At 37.3% G+C, this 16,646-nt stretch overlaps 7 protein-coding genes across 7 annotated transcripts; 4 read left to right on the forward strand and 3 right to left on the reverse strand.

Annotated features, from left to right (window-relative positions):
* Positions 1-408: 408 nt before the first annotated feature.
* Positions 409-1,541, reverse strand: K444DRAFT_411066 (uncharacterized protein). The gene is made up of 3 exons (XM_024872608.1): positions 1,278-1,541; positions 837-1,218; positions 409-759 (listed from the first exon to the last, which is right to left on the reverse strand). Exons 1-3 carry the CDS (start codon positions 1,327-1,329, stop codon positions 492-494), a joined length of 702 nt encoding a protein of 233 aa, XP_024736297.1. The 5' UTR covers positions 1,330-1,541; the 3' UTR covers positions 409-491.
* Positions 1,542-2,633: 1,092 nt separating this feature from the next.
* K444DRAFT_411180 (uncharacterized protein) lies at positions 2,634-3,373 on the forward strand. Its single transcript, XM_024872610.1, has 2 exons — positions 2,634-3,006; positions 3,078-3,373. Exons 1-2 carry the CDS (start codon positions 2,741-2,743, stop codon positions 3,283-3,285), a joined length of 474 nt encoding a protein of 157 aa, XP_024736298.1. The 5' UTR covers positions 2,634-2,740; the 3' UTR covers positions 3,286-3,373.
* Positions 3,374-4,040: 667 nt separating this feature from the next.
* K444DRAFT_411127 (uncharacterized protein) lies at positions 4,041-5,025 on the forward strand. Its single transcript, XM_024872609.1, has one exon. The coding sequence runs from the start codon at positions 4,181-4,183 to the stop codon at positions 4,724-4,726; it is 546 nt and encodes a 181-aa protein (XP_024736299.1). The 5' UTR covers positions 4,041-4,180; the 3' UTR covers positions 4,727-5,025.
* On the reverse strand, positions 4,792-6,415 carry K444DRAFT_613373 (cytochrome b5). Its single transcript, XM_024880334.1, has 4 exons — positions 6,013-6,415; positions 5,905-5,976; positions 5,572-5,840; positions 4,792-5,501 (listed from the first exon to the last, which is right to left on the reverse strand). Exons 1-4 carry the CDS (start codon positions 6,148-6,150, stop codon positions 5,270-5,272), a joined length of 711 nt encoding a protein of 236 aa, XP_024736300.1. The 5' UTR covers positions 6,151-6,415; the 3' UTR covers positions 4,792-5,269.
* Positions 6,416-6,882: 467 nt separating this feature from the next.
* K444DRAFT_530067 (40S ribosomal protein S25) lies at positions 6,883-7,170 on the reverse strand (the record flags this gene model as incomplete). The annotated part of the gene is made up of 1 exon (XM_024874871.1): positions 6,883-7,170. A coding segment is annotated over one exon (288 nt), but the record flags the coding sequence as incomplete, so codon positions are not given.
* A 565-nt stretch (positions 7,171-7,735) lies between these two features.
* Positions 7,736-9,052, forward strand: K444DRAFT_613374 (40S ribosomal protein S5A). The gene is made up of 3 exons (XM_024880335.1): positions 7,736-7,955; positions 8,067-8,250; positions 8,301-9,052. Exons 1-3 carry the CDS (start codon positions 7,813-7,815, stop codon positions 8,616-8,618), a joined length of 645 nt encoding a protein of 214 aa, XP_024736302.1. The 5' UTR covers positions 7,736-7,812; the 3' UTR covers positions 8,619-9,052.
* A 259-nt stretch (positions 9,053-9,311) lies between these two features.
* On the forward strand, positions 9,312-9,909 carry K444DRAFT_613375 (uncharacterized protein). The gene has a single exon (XM_024880336.1). The coding sequence runs from the start codon at positions 9,623-9,625 to the stop codon at positions 9,866-9,868; it is 246 nt and encodes an 81-aa protein (XP_024736303.1). The 5' UTR covers positions 9,312-9,622; the 3' UTR covers positions 9,869-9,909.
* Positions 9,910-16,646: the final 6,737 nt, after the last annotated feature.

The raw sequence follows: 16,646 nt of genomic DNA on the forward strand, positions 1-16,646 counted from the left end.
GGGAGAAGTGTGGATCTTTGGACTGTTGTGAACTAGGGCCTGTGGAGGGCGGTGATGTGTGGGCTAGTCAACGGCGTGGAAGTCGGAGAGAGACATACATGTATGAACAGGGCTGAATAGAGATACCCAGCACTCAGACTTCACTACCAAGCACACTCAGGTCGATTGGCTTTCAGTGTCCAACGTCGGACAACAAGTCCAATGACGAATACGATGAAGAGGGACCTAGAAGCATTGAAAAATAATGGCATGCATAAATAATCATCTATTGATTGGGATCTGCTCAGCTCAGCTTTGCATCGCGAGCTCAAAATAACCGTCCTCATCCATTGACACAAAAAATACCTTGTCTCACCGCCTTCAAATTAAACACCTTTCGTTCTATGTACTCCCTTTTCTCTCCACCACCACCACCACTAGTTCCTCAACTTTTTCCACTCGCTCAAAACTGAGCAGCTGAATAGAACAAGAGCTCTGCTCCATCAAATAATTCATAGCAGAAGCACAGCAAACATCGCCACAACACCGCCCATAAGGCTCGCCCGTACGACTGACGATCCGGATGTCGTCGACTTGGCGCTGCCTGCGGATGTCGTGCTGGAGGCCGAGCCCGAGTCGGAGCCTGGAGTGCTGGACGAGCCGGACGTGCCCGAGGTGCCGGATGTCCCGGACGAACCGGATGTCGCGGTGCCGGGAAGATTGGCGGTTGCTTGGGCGGCGAGGGCTTTGAAGGCAGCAAGGGTTTTGTTTGAGGATGCGCTGGAGGATTTGTCAGCTTTCGCTCTTCTTCCGCTTGTTTTCATTTCAAGTTCGAAGCGAGGGAGAGCGGCGCTTACACTTCATTAATCACCATTACCATCCCCTTCTGACAATGCATCCCCTGCGAGCAATAAATCCAAATCGCGCTCGTGGTGTTGATCATGATCGTGTACGTCGGCGTTGTCGTCGCGGTGCTCGCTACGGGCATGAAACCGCTGAAGAAACCAGTTGTGCCGGGTGAGTTCAAGGAGATGGGTTGGCAGGGCTGCGCGAAGGTGGATTGTGTCACGGTGTGGTTGTTGGGCGCGAACTGGAACTGCACCATGTCGCCGACGGCGGCTTTGATGTTGTTGGGCGAGTAGGTGAGGGAGCCGTTTGCGCTGCCGACTTTCACGGCGTGCACGACGACTTGGCCTGTTGAGGTGCTGGCAGAGGAGGGGGCCGAGGAGGTGGTTGTTGCTGCAGGACGGAAGTCAGTATGTTGCGCTGGGTGCCTAGAGATAGATATTGGGACCTACCGAGAGCAGAGCCAATGCTCAGAGCAGACAGCGCGAAAGTTAAGAATTGCATATTGACGGTTTATTGAAGGAAGATCCTGATCTTAACGAATGTGAGGTTGTTGATGGTATATATGAAGGCGTCTAGCGCTGCTGTCGTACTGGCCGACAATTAGGATGCTTCGAAGGGAATGTGTACAGTTACTCAAGAATTGAAGTGAATGGGAGAACTGAAAGATAAACAGAAAAGATGAACCGGATGGGAATGGAAATGGAAGAGCCGACACGAGACTGGACAGATGGAGGAGAGAGCCAAGAAGAGTACTATCAGATGGGGAGCACAAGGCATAAATAAGAGTGCGGCGGCCGTTCCACGCCATGCCTGCCCTAGTCGCTGCACCTGAGATGCCAGGGGAGGGAGGCTCGGGGGCAGGAGGAGAAAGGCCTTGTGAGTGGTCCGAGGAGGGGAATGGCTGGTCATCGAAACGTGTTTGGACATGGCTCAAACGTCGACAAGGAGAAGGCCTTCTTTTCCTCCTCGGCGGCGGGTGGATGCGACATTGGATGGCGTGTCTCCAGCTCGTCGGATTTCTTTGGACGTTTGGCGCTGGCCTTGGCGGTCGTCGATGCGGCTCCCAAGCGCTTCAGCCACAACTTTATTCGCACGAGAAGCCTTCCCCCTCTCTTCGCTGCAACTAGAACTCACTCTCGCTCTCGCTCTCACTCTCACTCTCACACTTTCCCACTTGCAATTGGGAATACCCTCTTTCCTCAGTCCTTCGATTGATTTCCCATGTTCACCCCAATTTCACTCTCCTCCCTCGGACATTGGCCTCGCCGGAATCACCTTCATGCGGGCAAGCGAGCAGGGTGAAGCACGGAAGTGTGTCAGTCGAGACATCGACAAAACCGCGCGAGTTTCAAGCAGGGGTCGCCATGTCCCGTGACTTGGACTTTGACCACCGCAAAAAAAAAAAAAATCGAGATCAAGGTATGAGATGACGGAGAGATCAAAGTTGAGGATCTGCGTTTCGTGAATTCTCCTCGGTCGCATTTTTAATTTGCTGTTGAAGATAAGTTTATGTTGTGACCCTGTGGATCTATTTTAGGCTCGGGAGAAGTGTGGCGAGATTTGGACTGAGGTCCGAGACACTTCATTCATCAATTGCCACAATCGTCAATCTTGAGATGGGACGTGTTGGAGAGAATGACTTCGACGTCTTGAAATCGAGAATATCCTTCAATTGTACTGTACCACAACAGTTCTGAATATCCGATGTGGTGCAAAAACAGTTGTAAGATCATCCTACCAGCGATCTCGATTCCATCAACCGATTTCTCAATTGTTTCTCAACCCCGTTTCGAAACTCAATCACCTCCCAAGAAGGGGCACACTACAGGATCTTATCCCCCCTTCCAAGTAAACGCCAAGCGGAATCTTCACCAGGTCCAGGGGCAAGCAACGCACATCCTCCCTCCTTCCCATGTCCATCTCACCTCTTGCATCTTCCGCGTCCGAATCGTCTCCGTCGATCGCCTCAAACAATCAGTACGTTTGCTCTTCCAATAGAAGACCCGGAGGTGTCACCGTGTCACTCGGCATAAGCGTACTCCAGCACAGCCTCCCAGAGAAGCGGTACCTGAGATTCCGAGGCGGCGATCCCGGCCATCTCTCTCCTGCATCCGAAGCGGGAAAAGAAGCAAGATCTGCTTGTCGGCCACGACGGCCCCAGGTCTCATCCAATCAAAGGTATCGAAACCCTCAAACTCCTCCCCCGGATTTTTTGGCCTCATCTGATATCGCCCACGTACGTGCTGAAGTACGGAAGGACTCTGGAGCTCCGTCGCTCCAAACCGTAGCCTCGAGGACAATCAAAGCCCATCGTCTTTGAAAACTCTGAGAGCTCAGGTGCTTTTGCGACTCATTCCCTCATCTTTGTTTGAATGTTCTAGTGCATACATCCTTCACATGATTTTGTTGCACCACAGACGGCAGGCAATTCAACATGCATCCCTCATTTCTGATTAATACTTGAGTTCCTTTTACGGTCCATCGCCTGAGAAAAGCTCTAGATCCCCTTGGCAGGTTCAGGTTTTTAGGTCGATCCCCAATTACCTTAGTGAGAGGGCCCTGGTAGCTCCATCTCCGTCCTACCACGTGCCAACATTCAACCCTCTCATACAATCTAGATCACTCCAGCACTCTATCCCCCGAAATAAGACATCATAGCACCGCCGATAACCCCACATTCTCCATCGGTATGCCTTCCCGTTCGCTGTTGGCAACCAAATGTGCCGGCTGGAGGGTGGAAAGCTGAGCCAATACACCCGAATATAAATGTCCTTCTACCCCCTTCCGAGCTCCTGAGTTGATATTGGGGCTCGCCGCCCGCCGGTTGAATTGCTATTACCATTATTCTATTAAAGATAAAGGGCTCGCTTGGCTGACAGGTGTCTGCGAATTTTCTATTGCTTCTCTTTCACTGTATGCTAATCAATCCCGTCCGAAATCTGGGAATGCCCAATCTATCCTCTTCAGCTGCTGTCCCTGTTTTTTGCACTTTCCCTGCTTTCAGCTGACCCTTACTCGTCAATATCTGCAGCTTGCCGTCATATCATCATTTCTTCATAGGGGATTGGAGATAGAATGCTTGTTTGTTGCCATTTCGAGCTTGTCGAGTTGAGGTAGGAAGAAGGAAGGAAAAAGATCTGAAGATTGGATGTTAAGGTTAACCTAAAGCTTATCTATTTCACATGTCTAGGTCCCGAATCAGAGGCCAAGATCTCCTTTCCTAGCGCCAGATACATTTTAGACGCTGTTGCTCCTCCGTCAGTATGCGTCGTGGCATGACTTCCACTTGCCGTCCCTTTCTCTCTGCTCTGAGGGTGTCGTCACCGAGGCTTTCATCATAAGAAGGTCTCGTATGCCTCTTCTTGAGCAATACCTGCTCAGATATAAACATTTCTTGTCCTTCAAACAAACAAACAAACAAACTGGTTTTGATTCTCACTATTTGCTATTACCGTTCAAGATGCAACTCTCAACTCTCTTCCTCATGTTCGCAACGACACTTCTCCCCTTGATCTCAGGGGGGGCACGCTTAGCAGGCGGTCCTGCGGACCAAGTCACAGCAGCGAATACCTCCTGTAGAGAACTTACCGGAACATGGTTTGTCTCCTTCCCTTTTCCTTTTCCCTTTCCTTTCCATTCTCCTTACCTCTTTCCTCCCCCCTTCTCCCCATCTCCCTCCCTTCTTTCCCCTTCCCATCCCCTTTGCTCCGGTTTCTCGAGCTCAGGCTCACTCCGCTCGCAGGTGCGGCACGGAAGCCAATCAAGGGATCCGCGTGCTCCCCGACTGGGCGACCTTCTGGTGGAAGCTCTGCGTGCTCGAGATCCCGGGCAGTGTGGGCTTGCTCGATACGAGATGTATCCCTGGGGATGGTGCGGGTTTGGCGTTAGGAGACTCTAGTTCGACGATGACTAGGTGAGTCTGAAGTAGGGAGAGGGGAGAGGGGAGGCTAATGTGTGGGGTGATGCTGTAGTATGGGAGATTTGCCAACGCTGACTCTCGCGCTGGGAGTTCGATGGGTGTTGTGGTAAGGGAGGAGGAGGAAAGGGGCAGGGGAGTAGGGCATGATGGCTTGGGAGGCGGGAAGAGGAAATGCAGGGCTGGTGGACGGGAGGGTTGGAACTTGACTACCTGTTGTTCGATTCTAATATATAATTTGAGAAGCGAGTTTGTGTTGGAGTGTAATGTAGGATGCTCTACATTGAAGAGAGAAATAAACACTTGTCATCGGATAGCACTTTAACAAGACTAATCATCTCTTGACAGTTGTAAAGCACACCTCTTTTGGAATTCCTTGTGTTTGTGGCAGCTCTTGCCTATCCATATCCCCCTTATCTATAATACATATTACTACCATTTTATTCTCCCTTTTTCTTCTTTTCCTTCCCACCATAATAATCTCCTGTCCCATTCTACCATAACCCTAAACCCTCACAACACCCCTCACTTCCCCTCCGGCCGTTCTCTCTTACTCCGTCCCTCCTGCGCCCTCGCACACAATGTCGGCGCCGGCCCCTTTGTCTGCCACCCCTCCTCCCTCTTCACCTCTCCAACCCGCGTATACTTCTTACTATTCCCAAAAAAGTCAACCCAGTGCTTCAGCGCTTTGTAAACCTCCACTTTCGCCTTTCGTTTCTCCTGCTCCTTCATTATCTTCATCTGCGAGCTGGAATACCTGCAAACCTGTCAGCGGAGGCCCGGGGGGTTTTCCCCTGTGAAAAGGGGGGGAGAGGAAGGAATCTCACAGGCCGTCTATCTCAGGGTCGTCCAAAGGCAAGAACATCTCCTCTACCCCACGCATATCCGGCGTGCGATCCGTGTCAAAACAACCAGTCACAAAGCCTCTTGACGCGTCGGCGGCGGCGAACAGGTGATAACTGCCTCCGGGGCCGTAGTGCTTTCGCCCATTAGAGACATCGTAGATAGTTCCGTTGATCGCCAATAAAATCGGCTTCGTAGGATCCGTCCCATCAAATGCCTTCAAATCCGCATCTGTATATTGGATCGGACCGTTCTGTGGAGCCCCGAGAGTCAGCAAAGTATCTTGAAGGAGGGGGGGGGGGGGGGGGGGTAATTACAAGCCAGGATTTCAGAACGTCTAGACGGGTGAAGTCTGGTCGTTCTAGTCCCCACACAAAACTCTTCGAAAGCTACCCATAAAAACACCCCCTGCGCCCTAGGATAACGAATGTTAGAACGCGGAAGATATCTAGGATCGAGAAGCTGCTCGTGTCTTCTTCTTTCGCCAGTGTGGATGCGGATTTGGGTGACTGCGAGGGCGCGGAGGGAGGTTCTGCTTTCTTTCTTTGGCGGACGTCTGCCATTTTGGAATTGGTTGTAAAGAGGGAGAGAGGGGTAATTGGAGGGAGTAATTGAGGTCGTGAAGTAGTGATGGGAGAGAAGAGGACAGGTGGTTGCTATAACGGTGATGCTGTTTAGCCTCGCAGCGCTATGTCGGCCTTGTGGAGAGGTACTGCGCGTGTATCACCAGATATGAAGAATCGGACTCCCACAATCAGCAATTGACAATGATGAGTATTGGCAATTGAGAATTGAGAGTTGGAGGGTATGGATTTTGCTTCGTGAGGGGGAGAGAAGGGTGGAGGTTGACACGCATGGATGTCACTGATTTTATGTGTCGGCTTGGCTTGCATATGAGGTTAAGCCGGCGCTGCTGCTCGAAACCAGGCATATCAACGCTCAGAAGTTGGCATAGTGCTTTCCAGTCCCTGGTATTCGTTGGGGCAAGCCTGGTCATCCTCAAGGAGGCGTCAGTTTACTGCTTCACAGAGTCACAACTCAGAGACGAAGGTCCTTCATTCCAGCCTATCTACTGGCAGTTGTAGAAGCAATCCGTCTGCATATTGTGCATGCTACACCGAAAAACCAGTCCCGCGCCATCCATTGCAAGTGTAATGCCCAATCCATGCCTTTCCTTACTTCATCTTCCGGTTGATCGATTTCGAAGAGGTACGGCATCGTAGAGAGGTTAAGGTATCGAGACCAGTTTATTCCGCAGCAGCAACCGCACGAGCTGTCGTTTTGTTAGCATCCATCTAATTCACTTTCCCATTTGTGGTTTTGGTTTGGTTGTCTCGGAGGGGATTCGGGGATATGGAAGTCGTACTGTAGATCGTCAACTTGCTATGTCCAACAACCTTCTTGATTTGTCCCTTCTCCTCCAAATCGGCAAGACATCTCCGCGCGAGGGAACCATTGATCTTTAGTCTATCGACGAGGGTGGCGACTGTGATGAGGCGGTAGGATTGGACATCCTTGTAGAGTTTATCGGAGGTGGCTTTGTCGAGAATGACGGCGTGTTGGGCCTTGTCCTTGACTGTATCTCATTAGGATTTGCGGCTCTTTGTACTGCAGCGAGTACGTACCCTTTCCCTTGGACCACTGTGAAAGGTGTTAGCATGTCTTCATGATGTTGGGTCCAAAAATGTCTCGAAGTCAATCTTCAAGTCTTTTGGGCTCGGACAACGGAACAGAACGGGAAAACCTGCTTTCTTCTTCTGTTTCTTAGCGCCGGTCGCAGCTGGGGCTGTAGAACAGTCAGATTGATGCTATTCGGAGGTTGAGACGATGGGAAGAGCGTGGTGAAGTGAAAGCGGGGTGAAGCCTGCGCTCGCCCCAGGAGACAAGCCGTGGGAGCAGATCTCTCTCTCGCGACAGACAGGCGAGATGGAAATTCGCTCCATGCGATTAGACGTACCCATGATGACTGATTTCTGTGGTTGTCGTTGGAGTTGAAATCGTGAGGTCCAAGTCGTCAATCTGCAATTTGCAGCTGCAAAGTTCGCTTAACTGACTGGCGTCACACACAAAGAGAGGGTTGGAAGCCCTGTTGTGCCACTCCAAACCCTTTCCGCACTAGCTCAACACAAACCGTTCGCGAGCAATTTTCCGAACATCACCAAGCGAATTCAAGATTCCCTCGATTTCTCATCTCGAACCACAACACCAAGGTCAGCATCGCCATCATGTCTGACAACGGGGAAATCGAAGTCGAAGCCGTCTCCGGCTACCAGGTTCTTCCCAAGGAGGTCACTGAGGAAATTGGCAGCATCAAGCTGTTCAACAAGTGGAGCTATGAGGACGTCGAAATCCGCGACATCTCGTTGACGTAAGGATTCCCATCTAGAGGGGGAATTGAAGCTGTATGGGAGAGGAGATTATGACAAAATTGGGGGAATTGGGCAATCTGCGAAGTCCTGGCTAACAATCCCCTCTGCAGCGATTACATCCAAATCCGCGCCCCAGTCTACATCTCCCACTCCGCCGGCCGATACGCACAAAAGCGATTCAGAAAGGCACAATGCCCCATCATCGAGCGTCTCACCAACTCCCTGATGATGAACGGCCGTAACAACGGAAAGAAGCTCATGGCCGTCCGTATCGTTGCACACTCCTTCGAAATCGTACGTCACACCCTACAACCACACAACCGCAAACTAACATATACACCCAGATCCACATCATGACAGACCAAAACCCCATCCAAGTCGCCGTCGACGCCATCGTCAACTGCGGGCCTCGCGAAGACTCAACCCGAATCGGCTCCGCAGGTACCGTCCGTCGTCAAGCCGTTGATGTCTCCCCCCTCCGCCGCGTCAACCAGGCCATCGCGCTCCTCACAATCGGTGCCCGCGAAGCTGCGTTCCGGAACGTCAAGTCAGTTGCTGAGTGCTTGGCCGAAGAGTTGATCAACGCCGCGAAGGGAAGCAGTAACTCATATGCCATCAAGAAGAAGGATGAGCTGGAGCGTGTCGCCAAGAGCAATCGGTAAATGGATTGTGTCTGTGTGGTGGTGGGCGTGTTTGCATGGTATGGAATCGCATGGGAATGGGGTTTCGATTTGCGTGCGTTTATGGAGGGCATGGGCGACTTCTGGCTGCGTTCTGAATGTCACATAGATGGCTCAGTCGAATACTAACGCTCCGAATCCATTGCGGCTCCGGATTTATATGTGAAAATGAGAAACGGGGGTTGAACGTGTGAGGTCAATTCTCTCGCGGAGCTGGAAGTGAGCAGCTTTGACAGCTTGCAGAGATTATAGGATAATTTCAGCCTGCAGCATTCAAGAGCAAAAGCAGCGTGTTCAAGTGCACACACTCTTTTTTCATAGTCCTGCTTCATTTGTTTTTCAACTGCCATCATGATTGGACACTTTAGCGTCATATAGTCAGCCCAAAATTGAAGAAACTGCGTCGCTCCTCCGCCTTCAAACATACAACCCTCTACATTCCTATAATCACATCCTCCCCTCAGTGAGAATATGTCAGAAGCTCGGAAACTAAGGAAAGTTCCAGCAAAATACCAGTGTTCGATTGTCAGCCATACGTCCCCTTTCGACGAATCGGCCAACCTTATCAATAGGCAGTAGGTCAGCCTTGCACATCAAATTCCTTCACCTCATCTCTTACTCTCAAAACCAAACCTACTAATAGCCAGTTTCAAGAAATTTTCATCCGCCACGAATCTCGTACTTAGTGGTGGCAATGTTTGCAGTCCAGCACACAAGCTCTCCATCGTCCATATTGGGAGCCGCCATAGGGCTCGAAGCTCTCCCCAGACCTCTCGACACCACAACCACATCTAACCCCATATCTCATGAACGTCACGAGAGTCAATGGCGCAATGGCCACATGACTCTACAAGAGATGGAAGAGAAGTCCTAGAGATACATAGGATATAAAGGCTACTCCAGGTTCGGAGCATCTGACCCAGACCTTTTTATTCTCAGAAGATTCGCGCCAGAAAGTACTCGTCCAGCCTTGTGGTTCCAATACCATGTATCTGAAGCTTCAGAAAGTTTGGAAAGAATTGATGCGAGACAAATCAAAGGGACGTGGAAGATATCCACAAAGGTTCGCTTCGAGACGACCCCGAGGATCGAAGGAGAGCATTGGAAACTCTTCTGGCCGCAATATCAAGATACACATTAGTCGACAAAAGCCGTGTCTTAAGAATTGGGTGAGCAGGACAGAGCTGACATATAAGAAAGAATATAAAAATGGGACAAAATGGGACACGTAATTATTCGGAAAACAACCTCTCTAATCCGTATTGCTGGTGAGAACAATGACCATATTGAGTTGGTAAAAGTTGATTAGAATTGGGCTGTATTAGTTAGCTTCTATATTTGATCTATAAACAATACATATTGTTTCCATTACGGATTGGTGTCACGATTAGAGGCTAGGACGAGGGTTGTGGGAAGTAGTTTCTGATTCTGTGAGATTAGGTTGCTTTGCAACACATTCCTCGAAGATGGTAACATAATCTTGAAGGCGTGTTCGAGCACACGTAGGTTGGACCTCAAATAGACCCAGGCTCTAGGAGCGCCTTCTCTCTTAACGTAGCCACGTACCCGCTCTGATCCCCGAAGGGTATTACCAAATCAGGAATTCCTGCTCCTTATCTCCGTGTGCGTCGACATAAGCAGAAAATAAATCGTCGTTGTCAGTAGTATTGTCAAGCTCTCCCGGCACAAAGCAATCTCCGCTCACGAGATCCATCCATTTTCGCGTCGTGGTCGAAGTATCGAGGGTGAAAGCGAGCCTCTCAAAATGCAAAGCCTGTCGCCTTCACCCCAACGCTCTCGGGGCAGACAGATCCGAAAGACTGCCTGCCCCGTACGATCGTCGGATAGTTCGATTCTGCCGCTCCGTACTACTTTCTATCTTAATTAGTATAGTAAGCCCCGTAATCTCAAGATAAGCCTATATATATTAACTTTTCCGTAATCCACTTTATAAATATTATACTAATATAAAAATATATATTATAATTAATATAAAACTAGATTATATATTAAGAAATAGGAAATATATTATCTATTATTCTTTTTATTTAGCCTTTATTCTATTTTATATATAGTTTATTTATAGAAAATTAATATAGAAAACTAATATTAGAAATTAATATAAAAAGAGAAATAAAGAATAATTAAATATTTATAATTAGTATATAATTAGTACTTAAATCGAAATAAGATTATATTTATTTACTTTTATAAGCTTTTAATTAAAAGATTTATTAATTAAAAGATTTATTAATTAAAAGATTTATTAATTAAAAGATTTATTAATTAAAAGATTTATTAATTAAAAGATTTATTAATTAAAAGATTTATTAATTAAAAGATTTATTAATTAAAAGATTTATTAATTAAAAGATTTATTAATTAAAAGATTTATTAATTAAAAGATTTATTAATTAAAAGATTTATTAATTAAATAGTTTTTAATTTCTTTAATTTCTTTCTTTACTTTTACTTTTTTGCTTTCTTTATTTCTGCCTTATAATACTTTTATAATTTAGCCTTTAATATAAGCTTTTTTATATAAACTAATTAATTTAATAAAAATATTTCTAATTAAGAAAATTTAAAAGATATTTCAAGTTCTAGAGCTTATATAATATGGGAGGGAAACTATAATAAGACAAAAACCTATATAAAGTATACTAGAGTACAAAACGTGACTTAATAGCAAAATAACAAGATTAAAAGCATAAATAGTAAAGTATAAACAGTATATAGTATGCAAAAGCTTAATTAATTAAATACTCAGGAGGGATTATTCTCTAGAACTATAGAAAAACCAGCTTTCTTATATAATTTCTACAAGTTATATATAAGAGGCCGCGGCTTTTACTATATAACCAAAACCTTAAAACCGCCAAAATAATATGATTTTTAGAGAGTACAGCCTGCCGTACTATAATAGCTATAATTTAAAGAATAAATTTATTATAGAATAATAAAAAAAGAAAAATAATTAAATTAATTAATTAGTACTAATATTACTTTTATAAATAAAATAAAAATTATTATTAGAAATAAATAAACTAATATTTAAATACTATATTTTAGAAATATAAATAAGATTATAATTTGAAATAAAAGAGATATTTATATCTAAAATAAATAAATTTAGTAATTTTTTATAATTTCTAAATATTTTTCAAATTAGTATTATTTTTAATAATAATAGTATTTATTATAAAAATATTAAAGTTAAGCTTTTAATATTAATAGAATTAATTATTATATTATTAAAATTATTTCTATTATTTTTCTTATATTATAAATACTTTAAATTTCTAATATTAATTTCTATTATATATTTAATTACTTTATAATATCTTTATTTATTAATAATTTAGCTATTTCTTATAATTCTTTTTCGTATTATTAAGCTTTATATTTCTTTTTTATAAAAGCAAGCTTTATATTAATAAATACTCTTTTATAGTCTAATATAAATATTAGTTTCGGGAAAATTAAGGTATTTAAAATATAAGCTAATATAGCTTCCTTTAATTTAAGTTAAATATCTTATTATATAATAGGTCTTTTATTTAATTCTTTAAATATAAAAATAAAATATTTAATATTTTTAAATAAAAGTTTTATAAATATAAAATTTAGAACCTAAAAAAATATAATTAAACTATTTCTATTTTAATAATTTAAAGCTAAAAAAGAGAAAAGAATCTCGAAAAAGCCTTAAATCTAAATAATTATAAACTATATATAGGCTTATATATTAGCTTAAGCTTATTATAATAGCTAGTATAAGTGTGACGGCGCTGGCTGGGGGCCAAAGGGGGGTGGCTATTATATGACTGGTTTCACCTAGCTAGCCGGCGTTTCAGTGGTTTTAGCTAGTATTTCCCTCCTTTTATCCCCTTTCCTTCTCTCTCTCCTTCTTCTCCTTAGCTTAGTATTCTCAATACATGGGATTTTCCTGGATCTTTGAGCCTTTATACCATTGCCTCGATCCCGCCGTTATAATAAGGGCATAATCTGCTAAGAATAGGATATCGGAAATAGATATAAAACGAAGCTAAGCCGGAATTATTTGAACGGAATAATACTAAAGGTTAAGGCATTCTTCCTACTTTATTCTATAACTTAGTATTTTCTAATATATAAGATTCTTTAAACTTTAAGCCTTTAATTATTATATTAATCTCGCTATTATACTTATAATATATAATCTTAACTTATATTTCTCGATTTAATTTTATATATCTAATTAGTTCTAGTCTAATTTCTACTAATACTATATATTATAATAATTATAATATTATTTCTTTTCTTAAAATAAGCTTATTTTCGAGCTTTAAAAATTCTTATTAAATTCTTAAATTATAAATTATATATTAAAGACTAAAGGCCTTTTATATATAATTTAAAGAATTTCTATTTATTATATATAATTCTAGTAATATATTATTTCCAATATAGTTTAATTAGTAAAAAAGATTCTAAAATAATTTTAGTTATTTGAAATTCTTATTATAAAAGTTCTAAAAAGCTAAAAGATTATTATTTAATAAAAATACTAAATATTATTTTAATTTTTAATTTTATTCTTTTTACTAAATTTAGTATTTAAGCTTTTTATAAAATAGCTTTATTACTAGTATTTCTTAAATTTTATATTCTATTTTTTTATTTTATAATTCTAATAATAAATTTTTTAGATTTATTTATTTAAAGAAAAAGTTATTTAAATCTTTATATAGTTTCTTTATATAAAATACTAGATATATTTTTATTAATTTCAAAAACTTAAGCCTAAAAGAATATTTAAATTATTTTAGGATTTTATATAATTCTTTTATTTAATTAGCTAGCTTATAGTTCAAGTAATTATTTTTCTAATATTTAATAAAAATTTATATTTTATTTTCTATTTCGAAATTTATTAATTAATAATATTTATATTTATATTATATTCTTTTATATTTTTTACTATAATTTATAAAGCTATATTATTAGAGCCTTTATTTTTTATTTATTTAGTTTTTTCTTTAAAATATTTAATTATATTTGAATTTTCTAATTAATAGTTTTTTTTTTATAAAAATAAATAAAAACTAGCTTATAGTTTTATAAATTAGATCTATTTATTAATAATTAATTATTACTATTTATTTATTTTAATTATTTTAGTAATAGTTCGTATAGAAATATAATTATTACTTAAAATATTAGTTAATAATCTCTATTTAGTTATTAGTTTAGAAATTATTAATAATTAATAACTTGAGCTTTATACTAATATATTTATAGACTTTGCTTTAGAAATCTAGTATAAATTAGAAATCTTAATTAAATATTATAGTTTCCGAAATATTAATTTAGTAAACTATATAAATTAAAAATAAAAATACTAACTTTTTAGTTATAATTATATTTCAAATAAGAATTATAATAAAGTATTTATCTAGATAATTAATAAAGATTATTACTATATTATATTTATTTCTATTTTCTAAATACTTTTCAAAATTTATTAATATATATTACTAGAAATAATTAAATGCTAATAATAAATATAAAAGATTTAACTTTTTATTTCTAGAAATATAAAGTTATTAATAAATATTTATATTTGGCCTAGCTAATAATAATAAACCTAAAAAAACTATTAAACCTTGGCTTATTTTAGGTATTTTATTAGAAGCTATATATATATTTTCTAAATAAAAATAATATATAAAAATATTTTAAATATTATTATATTATTAAATATAAATAATTTATTATATTATAAAAAAAACTATTTTATAATATTTAAATATCTTTTTTCTATTTCTTGCTTTATTTTATAGCTTTTCTAGCTTTAATAACTTTTAATTTTTATTTAATAGCTTATTTATAAACTAGATATTATTATATTAAATTTCTTTTTAAACTAGATTTATTAAGGCCTTAATTAAAACTAATTAAAAATTCTATATAATATTATTATTAATCTTTTATTATAAAAGATGAATTTGAATTTAATAAACTATTATTATTTTATTTTAGGTAATTATATTCTTATATTTTTTACTTAAGATATTTATTTAATTAATTTATTTAATATATAAGCTTAAAATAATAATAAAAAAATATTTTATTTAATAAGTTTATTTTATTAAAAGCTTTTTATAATTATAAAATACTTGAGAGCTTAATAATCTAAATAAATTATAAAGAATACTTTCTATAAATCTTTTAGTTCTATTTATTATTTAATTAAAATAATAATAATAATAATAATAAGTATTTCTTTATTATAAATATTATAGTTTAGTTCTATTAATTATATAGTTTTAGAAAAGAATATTAGCTATAATTCTATTTAATATATTTGTTTTAATTATAATAAAAAGATTCGAGTTATAATAATATAAAATTAGTATTAAAAATATAGCTTGCTTTAGTTTATTATAATATTTTTTAATACTAATATATTTATTTATATAAAAGTTTTATTATATAATTTCAATTTATAATAAAATATTAATAAAAATTATAAAAGCTTAAAAAGCCTTATATTTCTTTAATTATTATTAATAATTATTATTTTATTTGAATTTATTTTAATACTTTTAATAGAAATAATAAAGTTTAAATATTTTATATAAATAACTTTAAATTTTAATTCTTAATATTTATTTAGAGGCTAATATTTTATAATTACTAAAAAATCTTTTATATATAGTTTTTATATTTCAGGAAATTATTTAAATAAACTATATAAAAGATATTAAAGTAATTAAAGAAAATATTATTTATATATTTCTAATATATAATAAAGCTATTAATTAGGCCTTTTTAAAAACTTTATATTTATAAACTTTATATTTTATATAAAATATTATAAGTTTTTTTAATTTTAGATTTATTTAAATTCAATAAAATATTTATTAAATATTTAGCTTTATATAAATCTTAATTTAAGCTAGCTATATAAGAATTTTATAAATAAAAGAAAGAAAAATTCTTTTATATTAAATTATTTAGCTTATAATAATTAATATAGAATTAGAAAGCTTTATTAGTTTTTTTTATAAAAAAAAATAGAAATATAAAAAAAAACTAACTTAATTTAATAAAGCTTTATTAGAGGTTTTCTTTAAGAAAATATTTAATTTCTTATAATATAATAGAAATTTAATTATTATATAAATTTCGAATTATATATAAATATTAGATATATAAATAAAGGTAAAGAAAATAAGAAGTTAAATAAATAAAAATAATAATTTTAAGATTCTTAATACTAGTAATAAAATAATATAAATAACTAAAAATAAGAAACTTCGAAAATTCATATATTAGTATTAGTTTATTAGTAATATATAGTATTATTATATAATTATAGAATACTATTTATATAAGGTTAATAAAGTTATTATTTAGAAATAGGAATTATAATATTATAGTATTAATATATAATTCCTAAATCTACTAAGCCTAAAGTGGTCTAGTTTACTAATTGAATTACTAATAAGATATAAGATTATATAATTATATCTCGTATTCTATATTCTATTACCTATATTCTATTATTTATATCCCGTATTTCGTATCCCGTAACTATATATATAACTCTTAAAGAAATAGCTATACTAATACTAGAAACTCTTTAAAAAACGCGAAAAATAGTATTTTTCTCTAATTATATATAAATTCCCTAATCCGGCCTAGTACCAGATTTTTCAAACATTTTATATATTTATATTACTTCTGAGGTTTTAGTTATATACTAAAGGCTATAGTCTTTTATATATAACTTTCTCTTCTATAATATTTTTCTATCTTATATATTTATTTCCTATTCTATTTATATTTAATTTATTTCTCTATATCTAATTATATAGTATTTATATTAATTAGGTATTTAAAAGTATTTATTAGCTTTAATTTTATTATAAAATTAGTAAGATTTAATTCTTTCTTAATCTATTTAACTTTTATAATCTCTTATTATTTATATATCTAGTAAAGATATATTATATTAATTAT

Source organism: Hyaloscypha bicolor (genome assembly GCF_002865645.1).
Source record: "Hyaloscypha bicolor E unplaced genomic scaffold K444scaffold_86, whole genome shotgun sequence".
Taxonomy (NCBI): Eukaryota; Fungi; Ascomycota; class Leotiomycetes; order Helotiales; family Hyaloscyphaceae; genus Hyaloscypha; species Hyaloscypha bicolor.

Bases quoted from the DNA above. Each gene is read 5' to 3' on its own strand.
- K444DRAFT_411066 (XM_024872608.1), bottom strand. From the start codon at position 1,329: ATGCAATTCTTAACTTTCGCGCTGTCTGCTCTGAGCATTGGCTCTGCT. The intron at 1,219-1,277 runs GTAGGTCCCAAT...TCCGTCCTGCAG, and splicing joins GAGCATTGGCTCTGCTCTCG to CAACAACCACCTCCTCGGCC. The intron at 760-836 runs GTAAGCGCCGCT...CAAATCCTCCAG, and splicing joins GTAATGGTGATTAATGAAGT to CGCATCCTCAAACAAAACCC.
- K444DRAFT_411180 (XM_024872610.1), top strand. From the start codon at position 2,741: ATGTCCATCTCACCTCTTGCATCTTCCGCGTCCGAATCGTCTCCGTCG. The intron at 3,007-3,077 runs GTATCGAAACCC...TACGTGCTGAAG, and splicing joins CAGGTCTCATCCAATCAAAG to TACGGAAGGACTCTGGAGCT.
- K444DRAFT_411127 (XM_024872609.1), top strand. From the start codon at position 4,181: ATGCCTCTTCTTGAGCAATACCTGCTCAGATATAAACATTTCTTGTCC.
- K444DRAFT_613373 (XM_024880334.1), bottom strand. From the start codon at position 6,150: ATGGCAGACGTCCGCCAAAGAAAGAAAGCAGAACCTCCCTCCGCGCCC. The intron at 5,977-6,012 runs GTTATCCTAGGG...TTTTATGGGTAG, and splicing joins TCTTCCGCGTTCTAACATTC to CTTTCGAAGAGTTTTGTGTG. The intron at 5,841-5,904 runs GTAATTACCCCC...GGGGCTCCACAG, and splicing joins ACGTTCTGAAATCCTGGCTT to AACGGTCCGATCCAATATAC.
- K444DRAFT_613374 (XM_024880335.1), top strand. From the start codon at position 7,813: ATGTCTGACAACGGGGAAATCGAAGTCGAAGCCGTCTCCGGCTACCAG. The intron at 7,956-8,066 runs GTAAGGATTCCC...TCCCCTCTGCAG, and splicing joins ATCCGCGACATCTCGTTGAC to CGATTACATCCAAATCCGCG. The intron at 8,251-8,300 runs GTACGTCACACC...ATATACACCCAG, and splicing joins TTGCACACTCCTTCGAAATC to ATCCACATCATGACAGACCA.
- K444DRAFT_613375 (XM_024880336.1), top strand. From the start codon at position 9,623: ATGTATCTGAAGCTTCAGAAAGTTTGGAAAGAATTGATGCGAGACAAA.